Source organism: Nerophis ophidion, linkage group LG11 (assembly GCF_033978795.1).
Source record: "Nerophis ophidion isolate RoL-2023_Sa linkage group LG11, RoL_Noph_v1.0, whole genome shotgun sequence".
NCBI lineage: Eukaryota > Metazoa > Chordata > Actinopteri > Syngnathiformes > Syngnathidae > Nerophis > Nerophis ophidion.
In genome coordinates, this window is record NC_084621.1 from 22,713,375 (window position 1) to 22,730,811 (window position 17,437).

The 17,437-nt window shown below is 38.9% G+C and overlaps 1 protein-coding gene across 1 annotated transcript in view; it reads right to left on the reverse strand.

Annotated features, from left to right (window-relative positions):
- Nucleotides 1–836: 836 nt before the first annotated feature.
- The window catches only part of capn7 (calpain 7), a 55,099-nt gene continuing 38,498 nt past the window's right edge, over nucleotides 837–17,437 (reverse strand). Inside the window, exons 18-21 of the mRNA XM_061915398.1 lie at nucleotides 13,490–13,552; nucleotides 13,291–13,421; nucleotides 9,979–10,068; nucleotides 837–1,162 (exon numbers count right to left, since the gene is read on the reverse strand). Of these exons, the coding sequence (XP_061771382.1) occupies nucleotides 1,018–1,162; nucleotides 9,979–10,068; nucleotides 13,291–13,421; nucleotides 13,490–13,552 (429 nt within the window). The 3' untranslated portion in view covers nucleotides 837–1,017. The remainder of the gene's footprint in view (nucleotides 1,163–9,978; nucleotides 10,069–13,290; nucleotides 13,422–13,489; nucleotides 13,553–17,437) is intronic.

The following is a 17,437-nucleotide window of genomic DNA, read 5'->3' on the forward strand; positions in this document are numbered from 1 at the left end:
TCAAATTCTTCAGGACAAGCTAAAATCATCAGCCCGGGGGTTTGGGCCTTAGGCGCAGTTGGGTGTTCCAACAGGACAATGACCCCAAACACACATCAAAAGTGGTAAAGGAGTGGTTAAATCAGGCTAGAAGGAAGGTTTTAGAATGGCCTTCCCGAAGTCCTGACTTAAACGTGTGGACAATGCTGAAGGAACAAGTCCATGTCAGAAAACCAACAAATTTAGCTGAACTGCACCAATTTTGTCAAGAGGAGTGGTCAAGAATTCAACCAGAAGCTTGTGAGTGGCTACCAGAAGCGCCTTATTGCAGTGAAACTTGCCAAGGGACATGTAAGCAAATATTAACATTGCTGTATAAATTCATTAAAGAACCAAAACTTCATGAATGTTTTTTTGTGAACAACAAGTATGTGCTCCAATCACTCTATCACAAAAAAATAATAGTTGTAGAAATGATTGGAAACTCAAGACAGCCATGACATTATGTTCTTTACAAGTTTATGTAAACTTTTGACCATGACTGTATAAACACACACACACATATACATACATATATATATATATATATATATATATATATATATATATATATATATATATATACACATTAAAAAATATATATATATTTTCCTCCTCATGATTATTTTCTATAGGTCATAATAAATATCAATAATTATCGATACCGCTATAAAAACACTTGATAGTTTTTAGCCATGTTAGCCCTACATGAGAACAATTAAAAAGTACCTGATGCGAGGTTTGTTCGAAGCTGAGACTTGAAGCGGCGCAGAAGACGAGAAGACGTCCGCCAGCGTGAAGAAGTTTCCAGTGGAAGCTTTGGAAGATGATGACATATTTATTGTGTACATGATGATGATGGCAAATATAATGTCAAACTTTGACTTCACTTTGGCTAACTGATCCTCGAACCACGTCGTTTTCATAATATTAACCACAATAATTTATCCTTTCACTGGAAGTCCTGTATGGGCCGAGCCCAGAAGACGAGGAAGTCCTTCATTGCAGCTGAGACACCTTGAGGGGGGCGGTGCTCGCAAAGTCCAAGAAGAAGGGTCCTTCCTGTTTGGGCAGGAAGGTGGTGGGGATGACGTTGTAGATGCCAGCGGGGACGTGCTCGGCTTCCATGTAGCAGAAACCGCATCTGCAGCGGAGGTGTCAGAATGATTGTTTCTGAGTTATCACAAACACTTTGTGTAGAAATGAGTTCCCAGCGAGAATACCAAAAGCTGTCTTTCAACCTGCCAGGAAGGCTTGTAAAACTCCACTGTGTAAGATGGAAAGCAACATGAAGGGGTTTTTGTTTTCTTTCATGTATTGTAATCAACAGAAAGATATTGTTTTAACCCAAGTACTACAAAGCGCAGAGAAGGCAGGATCTGCCCAAGTTCCAGACGACCTCTTTTGGAACCTACTTTTTCAACTGTTTTACAAACCTCTTTTTGAACTGTTTTACAACCTTTTCTTTTGAACTGTTGTAATCAACGGCAATGGTTGTTTACGACCTCGTCCTTCAGAAGCAGCTGTTGTCATGTGGTCAGAGAAAGTCCAAATAAAGGGGGAGGCGTACAATCTTTTGGAAGAACATAATGACACTGTACAAGGGTACAGATGTCCAAGCGTCTCTGCTCAAATTGGGCCAAATTGAATTCTGTCTCTGTTTAATTCCTTGCTTCTTGTCTTGTTTGATGGATGTTATCAGTGTTTGAACTTGACCGGAGGGAGGAACCACACGTTATCCAATGAACGTAACATGCGTGTGGGCGCGAGGGCGCCCGACGCGAACTCCAAGCTACGCTCCTTTGGCGTTAAACTCCCGTGAAAATCGTCAACAAAGCTTCTTGTTTCCTGCACTTTACTGTCCAACACAAACTTGGATTTTCTCTGCTTTGTGTCTCCAGAACTGTCAGTCTGAGCGTGTCTTTGATTGGCAGGACGACGAAGAGCATGAGACTGGAAGAACAGTTCTACAGCTTTAATCACCTCACAGGGACGCCGCCAAAGATGCTTGACGATATGTCGGCTATCTTTGAAGTCAGGCTTCAACTGAAAGGTAAATGTTGTGCATCGTGTGTGTCGGATTAAATACTTCAGTGCGCTTTAGTAAGTATACTGTGTACATAAGGGCCTATTCAGGCATGCCAAAGCTTTTTATTTGGCCTGACAAACATCACTTACATCACCATGAATTAATTAACGTGAACCCCGACTTAAACAAGTTGAAAAAATGTATTTGGGTGTGGTCAATTGTACGGAATATGTACAAACCCCTTTTCCATATGAGTTGGGAAATTGTGTTGGATTTAAATATGAACGGAATACAATGATTTGTAAATCATTTTCAACCCACATTTAGTTGAATATGCTAAAAAAACAACATATTTGATGTTCAAACTGATAAACATTTTTTTTTTTTGCAAATAATTATTAACTTTGGAATTTGATGCCAGCAACACGTGACAAAGAAGTGGAAGGTGGCAGTAAATACTGATAAAGTTGAGGAATGCTCATCAAACACTTATATGGAACATCCCACAGGTGTGCAGGCTAATTGAGAACAGTTGGGTGCCATGATTGGGTATAAAAGCAGCTTCTTTGAAATGCTAAGTAATTCACAAACAAGGATGGGGTGAGGATCACCACTTTGTAAGCGAATTGTCGAACAGTTTTAGAACATCATTTATCAACAAGCTATTGCAAGGAATTTAATGATTTTACCATCTACGGTCCTTAAGATCATCAAAAGGTTCAGAGAATCTGGAGAAATCACTGCACGTAAGCGATGATATTACGGACCTTTGATCCCTCAGGCGGTACTGCATCAAAAACCGACATCAGTGTGTAAAGGATATCACCACATGAGCTCAGGAACACTTCATAAAACCACTGTCAGTAACTACTGTTTGTCGCTACATCTGTAAGTGCAAGTTAAAACTCTGCTATGCAAAGCCAAACCCATTTACCTACAACACCCTAAAACGCCGCCAGCTTCGCTGGGCCCAAACTCATTTAAAATGGACTGATGCAAAGTGGAAAAGTGTTATGTGGTCTGACGAGTCCACATTTCAAATTATATTTGGAAACAGAGGACGTGGTGTCCTCCAGAACAAAGAGGAAAATAACCATTAGGATTGTTATAGGCGGAAACTTCAACAGCCAGCATCTGTGATGGTATGGAGGTGTATTAATGCCCAAGGCCTGAGTAACTTGCACATCTGTGAAGGCACCATTAATGCTGAAAGGTCCATACAGGTTTTGGAGCAATATATGTTGTCATTCAAGCAACGTTATCATTGACACCCCTGTTTATTTCAGCAAGACAATGCCAAGCCACGTTACAACAGCGTGGCTTTGTTGTAAAAGAGTGCGGGTACTTTCCTGGCCCGCCTGCAGTCCAGACCTGTCTCCCATCGAAAATGTGTGGAGCATTATGAAGCGTAAAATACGACAGCGGAGATCCCGGACTGTTGAACGACTGAAGCTCTACATAAAACAAGAATGGAAAAGAATTCCACTTTCAAAGCTTCAACAATTAGTTTTCTCAGTTCCCAAACGTTAATTGAGTGTTGATAAAAGAAAAGGTGATGTTACACAGTGGTGAACATGCCCTTTCCCAACTACTTTGGCAAAAATATAAATTAGGGGTGTTTTATTTGAACAAAGCTAAATGATCTGCCAATAGAACAAGAACATTTGGCTTGTCAAGACTTTCCAAAACAAGTAAAATTAGCTAACCTCAATGAACCCAAAAATACCTTAAAATATGTATATTCTCACTGATAACAAGTGCACTTTTCTTGGTAGAAAAAAAGAGACCTTTTTGCTCAATATGTTGAAAAATATTCTTAAATTGAGTAAATGCTAGTGCCATTATCTTGACATAATGATATGCGCTCGGCATCATGATTTTTTTTTCATGCTTGAAGTAAGAAATTATTACTTTAAAAAAGTAGTTTTATACTTGTGTTAATGACACAGTTTTGCATCAGTTGATATTCTAGTTTCAAGCATGTTTTACTCAATATAGGTCATCAAATCTCAGCTACAATCTGTAATATCTTACTGAGATCATTTAGTACCAAAACCCTTAAAACATATAAACACTAACATAAAATCTGCTTTGTGAGAAGAATTATCTTATCAGACAGAAAATAAGCAAATATCACCCTTATTTGACATATTTAATCTTACTTAGATTTCAGTTTTTGCAGTGCACCCGTCAGGACCTTATGGACATTTGTGACCTTTACAAGCCATTCGTTTTGAGTGACAACACCAAATCCTCAAACAGGGATTCCACTTGTGTTACCAAAGATCCATCTAGTGGTACGTCAAAGAATTACTTGATTAAAGTACTGTATTTTTCATACTACAAGGCGCACTTAAAATCCTTCCATTTTCTCAAAAATCGACAGCACGCTTTATATCCCGGTGCGCCTAGTGTACGAATTAATTCTGGTTGTGCTTACCGAACTCGAAGCAATTTTATTTGATACATGGTGTAATGACAAGTGTGACCAGTAAATGGCAGCCACACATTAGAGATACGTGTGGACTGCAGGATGACGCCTGTTCGATAAATGACTTTGACAAATATCCGTAAAGCAATCAATCCCAAAGCTTTGATGATGACGGGGAAAACAGGCTGTCAAAGTGGAGGCGTGTAATATTTAAGTGACAAAACAGTCACAGTAATCTGGTGTGCCCTACGGTCTGAAAATTACGGTAGTGTTTTATATTCCTATATTCAAACAGTGTTACTGTTGAAACTGTGTGTAATACTACTGTTAAATACACATAAATAAAACAGCTTCCTTGTTTTTAATGAATACTTAAACCTACTACGCTACTTTATTTGGCTGTTATTTAACCTCTGAAGGCCCAAGCTGTTTGTTTACATGCTTCTTTTATTTCTCTCTGCTAAATTGGCTTATTGGACCCTAATTAGAATAAAAACTAGGAATCATCTTTGGATCTGAATTACTTAGTCCATAAGTACACAAACGTGTACTTCATGTTTAGTGGCATACTAATTCTTATTTTTACACTTTTTTTTCCAAAATTCCATTGTATGTTATACTCTTCTGACACCACCAGATGGCAGTATAAGTGTCCACATAAGCGGCCATAAGATCCCAACTCAGTAATGTAAACCATTTTGGAAATACGAGCTAAATGGTGCTGTGCACGCATGTGGCCACTAAGGCCTTTAGAGGTTTTAAGGTGGTACTTGGAGAGCCAAGTGTTTTCTGAGGTGGTATTCGGTGAAAAAAAGTTTGAGAACCACTGTCCTAGAAAATGACAGGAGACTATGCGGACAGAGCAGCGGAGGGAAGCAGCCAGGTGTGTAACTAAACACTAAGGTTAAAACGGCATATCTCCAATACTAGATACCGGACGCATACATGTGTATTGGACATTAAAATGCTTTTAGATCATGTTAACTGTACTGCACTGCTGCTTTGACCAGTGCTACAAGCTACGCTACAAGCTACTTCGTTAAAGTAACGATGGATTATAATGCTAACTGATCCAAATGGAAGTAGTTTTGAGGAAAATCATTACTCTGCCAGAGGACAGTGACAATGTTGTCTTCCATTAGAAGGCTAAGCTAGCGACACAACAAATCAAGGTATCGTTCACACATTTTGAACTTACTGTTACTACTTGTCTGCTGCATTGCCATAAATAGTAGGCACTGATTCCGCCATTAAAAATAGCTTTAAAGAAAATCCACCTTTGTGAAGGTTTCTGGATTTGTAAAGCAGGACTCCTCAACGTCGTGCAAACACACTTGGAGCGAATTTTCCACAGTTGAAGGCACATTGCCACAAGTCATAAAAGTCAAAAGTAAGGCACTTCATACTTCAGATGAGGGCTTTGTGCAGTGACTTGTGCTGGTTCAAGTAACCGACAACAGGCTATCTTCCTTCATTTGGTTTCACGGTTTGACATGTTTTGGACTACAAACGCTTCTAAATAAATTAAAAACGTCGGACTTGCGCAAAGATGTTTGCATGTCCATCCATCCATTTTCTACCGTTTGTCCCTTTCGGGGTCGTGGGGGGTGCTGGAGCCTATCTCAGCTGCATTTGGGCGGAAGGCGGGTTACATCCTGGACAAGTCGCCACCTCATTGCAGGGCCAACACAGATAGACAGACCACATTCACACACTAAAAAAAGGTAAACATTAATTTTGTGGGTATCAGTCATATGTTGGTACTTGATGCATGCTCCGCTTCTCGGTGTAACTCCACCTCATCGCTGCCACCACAGCCTGGGGGGGTGCAATAGACTACAGGCTGTGGTGAAGTAGGCCGGCATTCTTGCGTGAAGAAGCCTACAACTATTGGTTGTGTTTTCCCCTCCATTTGCTGAATAGCAATATACGATATATATCTCGATATTTTTTCCGTTAAGTAAAAACAATACAGTCTTAGTTACCTGAGATACTAAGTATGTCATTATGACTAGGTAAGTCAATATTTTGACTTAGTAATTTAGTAAGTCAAAGTAATGACAAAATAATGACTTACTGAGTCAAATTAACGACTTACTGTAAGTAATCGTTTGAAGAGTTTGTCATTATTATGACTTAGTAAGTCAATATTTCGACTTAGTAATTTAGTGTAGCCAATCCACCAAGTTGCATGTTTATTTTAGATTATTTAAAAAAATATTCTGATTATGACATATTGTTATAAAATTGTTTATATTTAATACTATTTCCGTATTTTTCTTATAAACATTCAGTCTTACAACATAGACTCCAATTCCTTGTGTGTTAAACATACTTGGCCAATGAAGCTGATTCGGATTCTGATTTTAACCCGTTAGTGTTGACATTATGATGGTGACAAAAACACCAAATCCAAATAAGCCAATGTAAATATGTTGTATCTAATATGTTGTCCATTATCCATGCTGTTATTTCTAGAAGCCCATCTATATGTTTTCTGGAATGTTGCTTCCGTGGTTGCCCTTTACGACACAAAATAAGACATCTTCAGCAGTGTGTTGTTCTGTGGGCCTAGAAAAAAGGCCAAAGCAAAGAGTGTGTGTGAGTGTGGATGTGTTGTAACACGCGCACACACACACACACACACACACACACACACACACACACACACACACACACACACACACACACACACACACACACACACACACACGCTGGAAAGGTGAGAAGTTACTTTCAGCAGGAAGATGGAAAAGTGTGAGCGCTGCCACTGTTTTTAATTCTCCTGCTCCAAAGTGTATTAAATGAAATAATAAAGTCAGAGGTCTAAAATGTACTTAACAAAAGAAGAAGTAGTAAAATGTACTGTACACAGTATTTATTTGTAGGGGTTAACATTAAATATTTGAAAAATAATTAGCGGGCTAATATTATTGATGAATTATATTATGATGTCGTACAGATAAACTTGGTAACATTAAAAAATAGCTCAGTTAACAACATTTATTATTAAAAATGCTCCAAAATGACTGCAGATGGGTTGAGGTGAGTAAATCAAGCGCTCCTTTTCTGCTGTCATGAACTTCTCCTGACCTCATTGTAAACAAACATGGTGTCGAACGTGCGGCACTACTTCACTGTTTCAGAAAGGAGATCGACTATCTGCACCGATATATGGCATTTTGACATATATTGTATTTTTCTACAACTACAACAGAACTACACCATATACAATATATACACATATGATACTAGTGTTTAGTTTATACAAAATAGGAGGGAAGTATACAGTAGTAACCACACGATTCAATTTAGAATAAATTCCCCATTTAAAATCAATATTTTTAAAACAACAATGGGTGCCAGTTAGGGCTGGCCGATATGTCGAATATATTCGATATTTCACGGATTTGTCTCTGTGCGATATAGAAAATGACGATTGCGTGATATTTGAGTATGCATTCTCACGCGGTTGCTTATAGCTGCGGGCATTACACTACAGGCGTTTCCCACTCTTTCTTGTCTCTACCTTCTCACAGAGACGTAAACCAAGCGCACCTTCTTAACGTATGTAATGTGTGCAACGTCACACGCTACTGCAGAGCAGACGGGTAGGGCTATAGTAACGTTAGCTCTGATGCTAACGGTGAGGTGCGGGTGGTAATACAAGAGAGAGAAGGTGCGAATCTGGTAACAAACGGAGGAATAATTAATTCCCAAGAAAAACAGCACGGGACCCATCGTCCGGCGGTGGTTTGGCTTCAAGCGGGAATATTTTCAACATTTATGCAGCAAAAGCGTCACTACAAAAAGCAGTAGCACTGCTAATGTAGCATCATTTTAAACGTCACCCGCTAGAGAATGAAGATTGCTTGAAACTCTGCATGTCAACATCTCCAGCCGGTGCCACACCAACAAAATGCCGAAGCCACTATTTCCAGATCAACAGTGTTTGAAAAAAATAGTCAACAACAGGAGATAACGTCCACAGCAACCTATTATGCAGCTAATTTTTATTTGACAGTTATTGAAATATCTTGTGTGACATCATGCACAAAAGTGCACTTTATATGTTTTAAACTATTGTAGTGGCGTTCTGTAGAAAAAGTACACTTTAATTTAATGTTGTTTTGATATGTCATCTTGGTGACATCATGCACAAAAGTGCACTTGTTTTAAATTGTCTCTGACAATCTTGCACTTTGTTTTGAAATGACATGAATATTTGTGCCACTGCTTAAAAACTGTTTAATAAATACAGTTTTAGTCAATTGACTTAGTTGGGATTTCCCTCTCTGCATGAAAGTTTAAAAGTAGCATATATAATGCAGTATGTAGAAGAATGTTTTAATGTAGACACATAGAATCATCATACTGCTGTGATTATATGCATCAAGTGTTCATTCGAGGCTAAGGCAAAATATGGAGCTATATATCATGTATCGTGACATGGCTTAAAAATATAGAGTTATTAAAAAAAGGCCATATCGCCCAGCCCTAGGGAAAGTTTTATGATTAACTACAATCCCCCATTAAATAAACTGTGATTTTTTTTTTTATATTACGTAAAAGAAAAGTATTTTTTTAAATAAATTTCCACCCAAACAATTAATAAAGTCAAGTACAAATAAGGCAACAAGAGAAGTATGCGATACTTATTGTTTGTCTTTTTTAAAGTAAATCAGTACAGCAGATATGGGCATCTTTATCAAGAGAATGATTTGCCTGAGGGGCTGAATAGTACAGAATTTAATAAAAATAAAAATAAAATACATTTTTAGACACTCCTAATAACCACTGCTCAAACACCAGCCAGTTTTCCCAGCATGTAAAGATTTATTTTGTTTTCACCACAGTGTTGACTTTTACTGCATATGAATATCAGCTCCAAACATGGGTTTTTTTTAGGGGAGTCAAAAATGTTTTTCAAATGAATCCCAAAACTTATTTGTAACGATTCTTAATTGATTAAAAAAACAATCAAAAATATATATAACATTTGTATTTAAAATTTGTCCTGTCCTGCCACTCAGACAAATCATATTTTTGATTTAAATGCCTATATTTGCTGTAAAGATTTACATTAGAAAGAGAAGTGTGAGAACTGTTGAGCTTTTATGACATCGAAAGCAGTCACATTATAATTTACATTTTATGTTATTAATCTACCGGAACAATAATCTAAACACTGAAATGAAGCACCACCTACCAGTGCGCAGGAGACATTTGCTGCACTGATGTCGACGCATGGGAGTACGACTTGCCAGAATGTACCCTTTTCTTTGTCCATTTCTGCTTGCTATTTTCCCGCTTGTGGCTCATCAGTAATTAGTGTAGGCAGCCAAGTTTCCCTCCGCTACTGAACGGCCCGAGGGTCAAAAAGGGCGCATGTGGGTTAAAGGACCTTACAGTTAAACCGTTAACTTTGACACCCCTCGTTTTAATACAAGTAAACCTTTAGTAGATCAGTCCCCAAGTGTGCTGGAGCAAGCGAGAGTACCTGTAGTCTCCACTGTTCCTCTTGTTTGATGTTGTGTTGGCGTCTGCTGCCGACGACACGGTCACCACCTCAAAGCCCACACTGTACTGTCTGCATGAGAATCAAGAAGACAACTCGTGTCAGCACTTTCTCTGCATCACAGTTTATGAAAAAAAATGGCCAGGAAAAAGAAACCTTTACATTCGAACTACTGACAGATCGAAATATTGTGGATCCAGACCTTTGTAGGTTCCAGGAACCAGAGGTCTCATATATGGATGAGCCAATCGATCGGCCTATGATCATCAGAATTGGTCATTTTACGTGTAGAAGTATCTAATCGGCCAGCGCTGTTTAATGCCGTACACAAAAGCCCTAAGGCTGATGCTTTAATAATATTTGGTCCCCCAAAAGAGGCGGCTAGCAGCTAACCATGTACAATGTGTTCATACTGTACACAGTGTGGGGGCCGCTCCCCTAGGTTAATAATAGAGATGTCCGATAATATCTGCTGATATTATGCATTAAACAATGTAAAAAGGTTTTCCAAAATAAATCAACTCCAGTTCTGGAAAAAAAATGCCAACATGCACTGCCATATTTATCATTGAAGTCACAAAGTGCATTATTTTGTTTAAAGGCCTACTGAAACCCACTACTACCGACCACACAGTCTGATAGTTTATACATCAATGATGAAATCTTAACATTGCAACACATGCCAATACGGCCGGTTTAGTTTACTAAATTGCAATTTTAAATTTCGCGTGGAAGTATCATGCTAAAACGTCGCGGTATGATGACGCGTGACGTCACGCATTGTAGAGGACATTTTGGTCCAGCACCGTTCACAGCTATAAGTAGTCTCTTTTCATCGAATAATTCCACAGTATTATGGACATCTATGTTGCTGAATCTTTTGCAATTTGTTCAATTAATAATAGAGACGTCAAAGAAGAAAGAAGTAGGTGGGAAGCGGTGTATTGCGCTCGCCTTTAGCAACACAAACACAGTCGGTGCTTCCTTGTTTACATTCCCGAAAGATGACGGTGAAGGTTTACTATGGAACAGAGCGGTCAAGCGAACATGGTTCCCGACCACATGTCAACCGGCAGGTTTCGGTGAGAAAATGGTGGTAATAAGTCGGCTCTTACCGTAGACATGAGCGGAGAGTTGCGTCGTTCCTCCTGCACCTGTCAAAGAGGCTGCTGCGGACTCTCTAAGCCTCCTCCCGACCGGCCGCCCCCGACCATCACTTGCTGCTACCGTAGAGGAAGCATCGGCAGCCTTTGCCTCGTCGAGAAACGTGGCTTCCCTCTGAGACACTGGCGGTCACCACACCCGTGGCCACACCCCTCTGACTTTCAGGTTGTACAGGTACGACCATATAATCTCCCTAAAACACTAGTAACACAATAAGCAGATAAGGGATTTTCCAGAATTATCCTAGTAAATGTGTCTAATAACATCTGAATCGCTTTGCCGTCTATTTTTTTTATTTATTTTTTTTCCTAGTCCTTCACTCTCACTTTCCTCATCCACAAGTTTTTCATCCTCGCTCAAATTAATGGGGAAATCTTAGCTTTCACGGTCCGAATCACTCTCGCTGCTGGTGGCCATGATTGTAAACAATGTGCGGATGTGAGGAGCTCAACAACCCGTGACGTCACGCGCACATCGTCTGCTACTTCCGGTACAGGCAAGGCTTTTTTATTAGCGACCAAAAGTTGCCAACTTTATCGTCGATGTTCTCTACTAAATCCTTTCAGCAAAAATATGGCAATATCGCGAAATGATCAAGTATGACACATAGAATGGACCTGCTATCCCCGTTTAAATAAGAAAATTTAATTTCAGTAGGCCTTGAACATGCGTCAAAACAGCAGCTTGGAATTTGGGACATGCTCTCCCTGAGAGAGCATGTGGAAATTGAGGTGGGTGGGGTTGGGGTTTGGGTAAGGCGTTGCGAAGTGGTGTATATTGTAGCGTCCCGGAAGAGTTAGTGCTGCAAGGGGTTCTGGGTATTTGTTCTGTTGTGTTTATGGTGTTCCGGTGTGGATGTTCTCCCGAAATGTGTTTGTCATTCTTGTTTGGTGTGGGTTCTCAGTGTGGAGCATATTTGTAACAATGTTAGTGCTGAAAGGGGTTCTGGGTATTTGTTCTGTTGTATTTATGTTGTGTTACGGTGCGGATGTTCTCCCGAAATGTGTTTGTCATTCTTGTTTGGTTTGGGTTCACAGTGTGACGCATATTTGTAACAGTGTTAAAGTTGTTTATATGGCCACCCTCAGTGTGACCTGTAAGGCTGTTGACCAAGTATGCATGCATTCACTTGTGTGTGTGTGAAAAGCCGTATATATTATGTGACTGGGCCGGCACGCCCAGTCAAAATGCCTTAAAAGTTTATTGGCGCTCTGTTCTTCTCTCTACGTCCGTGTACACAGCAGCATTTTAAAATGTCATAAATTGTACTTTTTTTAAAACTGATAGCGATAATTTTGAAACTAATACTGATAATTTCCGATATTACATTTTAAAGCATTTATCGGCCGATAATATTGGTAGGCCGATAATATCGGACATCTGTAGCTGTAATATAAAATTTGGAAAAATTCAAGCGCTGTGAATACTTTCCAGACACACTGTATATTAGTATCATAAAAAAAAAAATAGCAAAAAGTATTACAAACAAAAAACGGTGTAAGGGAGTAGGCTTTGTTTTTAAGGTATTATGCCATGATTTCACCAGTCTGGCATATATGGTATACAAACTCATCCATGCCGAATAAGTTTGACACCACTGGTCTAACTATTACAGTTTTATGTTACTAGCATTTTATTATTCATAACCAGCCCGATAAGATAAACATGGAAATAGCTAGACAAAAAATGGCAGGCTGGATGATGTCACCAGTCAGAAAATGTATTTCAGAATAATTTAAAAACCTTAACGGCACAAACGAAAGTGTGAACAAATGATGAATGTGTAGGTGTTGTGGCTGGTGAATGTGTGTACAAATCAGTGCACAGTGCTGTGGCGAGTCAGCGTTATTGTTGACCATGACTTGTACTGCAAACATACATGCAGCACAAGTCTAATAAAAACCAAGAAGTCAGCAGACCATCTCCGTGGCTAATCTAAATGGACTCTGTGAAATCCATTGTCAAAAGCAATACTACATGGACTCTGCAAGGTCGAATTTGGCCGTAATTCAAGTTGATGTGCTATGAAAGATACAGAAGATTAATAAATCAAAAATGATTTACAGTGCTCGATTCACTGAGTTCTTCTGGTTCGCTCTTTATTTAACAAACAGAGCCGCTCGCACTGACCTGGATCCTCGCAGTTCTACCAGCAGGGGACCAGCCCGCTCCAACTGGACTTGGTAGATGGGATTGTTCTTGTACGAGTCCTTGTAGTTACCACAGCCTCCGGCGCTCAGGCCTTTCCACTGGCCGTTAATCTGGGGACACAATCTGTCAAGACACACACACACACACACCAGCAATAAAACTGTGCTTGTCAACAGACCCTCTTGGTGTGTGTGAAGGGATTTGGGATCTTGGAGAAGTTGAATTTGGATCCTGAGTAAACCTGCAAGAATAAAAAAAAGATCTCGGATCAGCATGACCTGGGAGTAAAGGATTGGGTCTACACCAGACGTGTTCCAACATATATATATATATATATATATATATATATATATATATATATATATATATATATATATATATATATATCTGATCGACAAACACTTCCCCAAAGGCAACACTCTAAGAAAAATATTCAACAGGAACAACATTAAATTGAGCTACAGCTGTATGAATAACATGCAACAAATCATTTCAAACCACAACAAAGCAATTGCAAAAGGACTGCCTACCCCCAGACTAAACGACTCTGAAACCAATAATGAATGTAACTGTCGCAAGAAACCTGATTGCCCTCTCAACGGAAGGTGCTTACAGACATCAGTCGTTTACCAAGCAAAGGTAATACGCAAGGACATTAACACATCCGACACGTACGTAGGATTAACCGAAGGAGCGTTCAAAACAAGATGGAATAATCACAACACCTCCTTTAGAAACCAGACTTTGCAGAATTCTACAGAACTCAGCAAACACATTTGGAACTTCAAAGACAATAATGTTGAATATTCAATAACATGGCAAATTCTTGCATCCAGCACACCTTACAACAGTGGTAATAAAAGATGCAACCTATGCTTAAAAGAGAAACTGTTTATTATATATCATCCAGATCTATCATCCCTCAACAAGCGCAGTGAAATGATTTCAACATGCCGCCATAGACGGAAACACCTCCTAGGTAACACATGAGCCAATCACCACACCCTACGCCTGCTTGTACCCACCCACTCTGTGCTCTATATAAACCATTGTATGTGAATGCTTCCATTAAAAACTTCTGATGATTGAGGGAACCCCTCATGAAACAGATCTGTAGAGATGAAGTAGTCTTGTGATTTTTTCCCACACCTACATATATATATATATATATATATGTATATATATATATATATACATACCATACATATACACACACAAACACACACACACACACACATACACATATATATATATATATATATATACACAAACCCAGTTTCCATATGAGTTGGGAAATTGTGCTAGATGTAAATATAAACAGAATACAATGATTTGATTTGCAAATCCTTTTTAACTCAAATTCAATTGAATGCACTACAAAGACAAGATATTTGATGTTCAAACTCGTAATTTTTTATTTTTTTTTGCAAACATTGATAAACTTAGAATTTCATGGCTGCAAACACGTGCCAAAGTAGTTGGGAAAGGGCATGTTACATCATCCTTTCTTTTAACAACACTCAATAAACGTTTGGGAACTGAGGAAAGTGGAATTATTTTCCATTCTTGTTTTATGTAGTGCTTCAGTCATTCAAAAGTCCGGGGTCTCCGCTGTCGTATTTTACGCTTCATAATGCACCACACATTTTCGATGGGAGACAGGTCTGGACTGCAGGCGGGTCAGGAAAGTACCCGCACTCTTTTTTACAAAGACACGCTGTTGTAACACGTGCTGAATGTGGCTTGGCATTGTCTTGCTGAAATAAGCAGGGGATTCCATGAATAAGACGGCGCTTAGATGGCAGCATATGTTGTTCCAAAACCTGTATGTACCTTTCAGCATTAATGGTGCCTTCACGGATGTGTAAGTTACCCATGCCTTGGGCACTAATGCACCCCCATACATCACAGATGCTGGCTTTTGAACTTTGCGTCGATAACAGTCTGGATGGTTCGCTTCCCCTTTGGTCCGGATGACACAATGTCGAATATTTCCAATAATAATTTGAAATGTGGACTCGTCAGACCACAAAACACTTTTCCACTTTGCATCAGTCCATCTTAGATGATCTTGGGCCCAGTGAAGCCGGCGGCGTTTCTGGATGTTGTTGATAAATGGCTTTCGCTTTGCATAGTAGAGCTTTAACTTGCACTTACAGATGTAGCGACAAACTGTATTTAGTGAGAGTGGTTTTCTGAAGTGTTCCTGAGCCCATGTGGTGATATCCTTTAGAGATTGATGTCGGTCCTTGATACAGTGCCGTCTGAGGGATCGAAAGTCAAGGGCATTCAATGTTGGTTTTCGGCCATGCCGCTTACGTGGAGTGATTTCTCCAGATTCTCTAAACCTTTTGATGATATTATGGACCGTAGATGTTGAAATCCCTAAATTTCTTGCAATTACAATTTGAGAAACGTTGTCCTTAAAATGTTTGACTATTTGCTCACGCAGTTGTGGACAAAGGGGTGTACCTGGCTCCATTTTTTCTTGTGAAAGACTGAGCATTTTTTGGGAAGCTGTTTTTATACCCAATCATGGCACCCACCTGATCCCAAGGAGCCTGCACACCAGTGGGATGTTCCAAATAAGTGTTTGATGAGCATTCCTCAACTTTATCAGTATTTATTGCCACCTTTCCCAACTTCATTGTCACGTTTGGCTGGCATCAAATTTTAAAGTTAATGATTATTTGCAAAAAAAATGTTTATCAGTTTGAACATCAAATATGTTTTCTTTGTAGCATATTCAACTGAATATGGGTTGAAAATGAGTAGCAAATCATTGTATTCTGTTTATATTTACATCTAACACAATTTCCCAACTCATATAGAAACGGGGTTTGTACATCTATACCTATATACAGTATATATATAAATATACATACATATATACACACACGCACATATATATGTATGTATATAAGTACTTTATAAATTGTCTTTCTTATTTCTGCAAGACAATGCCAAGCCATGTGTTACAACAGTGTGGATTCATAGTAAAAGAGTGCGGGTACTAGACTGGCCTGCCTGTAGTCCAAACCTGTCTCCCATTGAAAATGTGTGGCGCATTATGAAGCCTAAAATACCACAACGGTGACACCGGACTGTTGAACAACTTAAGCTGTACGTCAAGCAAGAATGACAAAGAATTCCACCTGAAAAGCTTAGAAAAATTGTCCCCTCAGTTCCCAACCGTTTGCTCAGTGTTGTTAAAAGGAAAGGCCATGTAACACAGTGTTAAAAATGCCCGTGACAACATTTTTGCAACGTGTTGCTGCTATTAAATTCTAAGTTAGTGATTATTTGCAAAAAAAAAAAAGTTTCTCAGTTTGAACATTAAATATCTTGTCTTTGCAGTCCATTCAATTAAATAGAAGTTGAAAAGGATTTGCAAATCATTGTAATCTGTTTTTATTTACGAATTACACAACGTGCCAACTTCACTAGTTTTGTACATACATGCATACATACGTGTGTGTGTGTGTATATATATATATATATATATATATATTTATATATATACACACACACACACACACACACACACACACACACACATCTTTTTAGATACATAGTTTTACATATTATATTAATATATTGGCTCTATAATAAATAATTCATATAATTGGCTATTAAGAGTATGTAAAAGTTTTATCAATCAATCAATCAATCAATGTTTACTTACTGCTACTTTGTTTACTTCTGTGGTGACCTGGAAGTTTTGTAATCAGAAATTTCAGGCAGCTAAAATGCACCAAACACAGATAAGTGTGGAGAGAGTCTTTTGCATTTTTCCCGTCATGGATTGCAGGGGATTTAAATGGGAAAGGAAAGCAGGAAAAACAAGAATCTTTTTTTACAGATTGGTGTGGCACAAAGGACAAAAGTTTTGAACTGTTCTGTAACCATACACAAATAAAATGGCTTTGAAGAGTTTCCAGAAATTTCTGGAAAAAAAAAACAAGTTTTACAGAAAAACACTGAGCTTGTAGAAATGATTTTCTATGCTAGGAGGTAAACAGCAAACTAAAGTAATTTCGGTCATGAGCCTTCTTTTTTTTGCCAACAGCCTGCATGCCAAACCATCCTTAATGAGCGCTGAGAAGAGCGACTCCAAATCATGAGC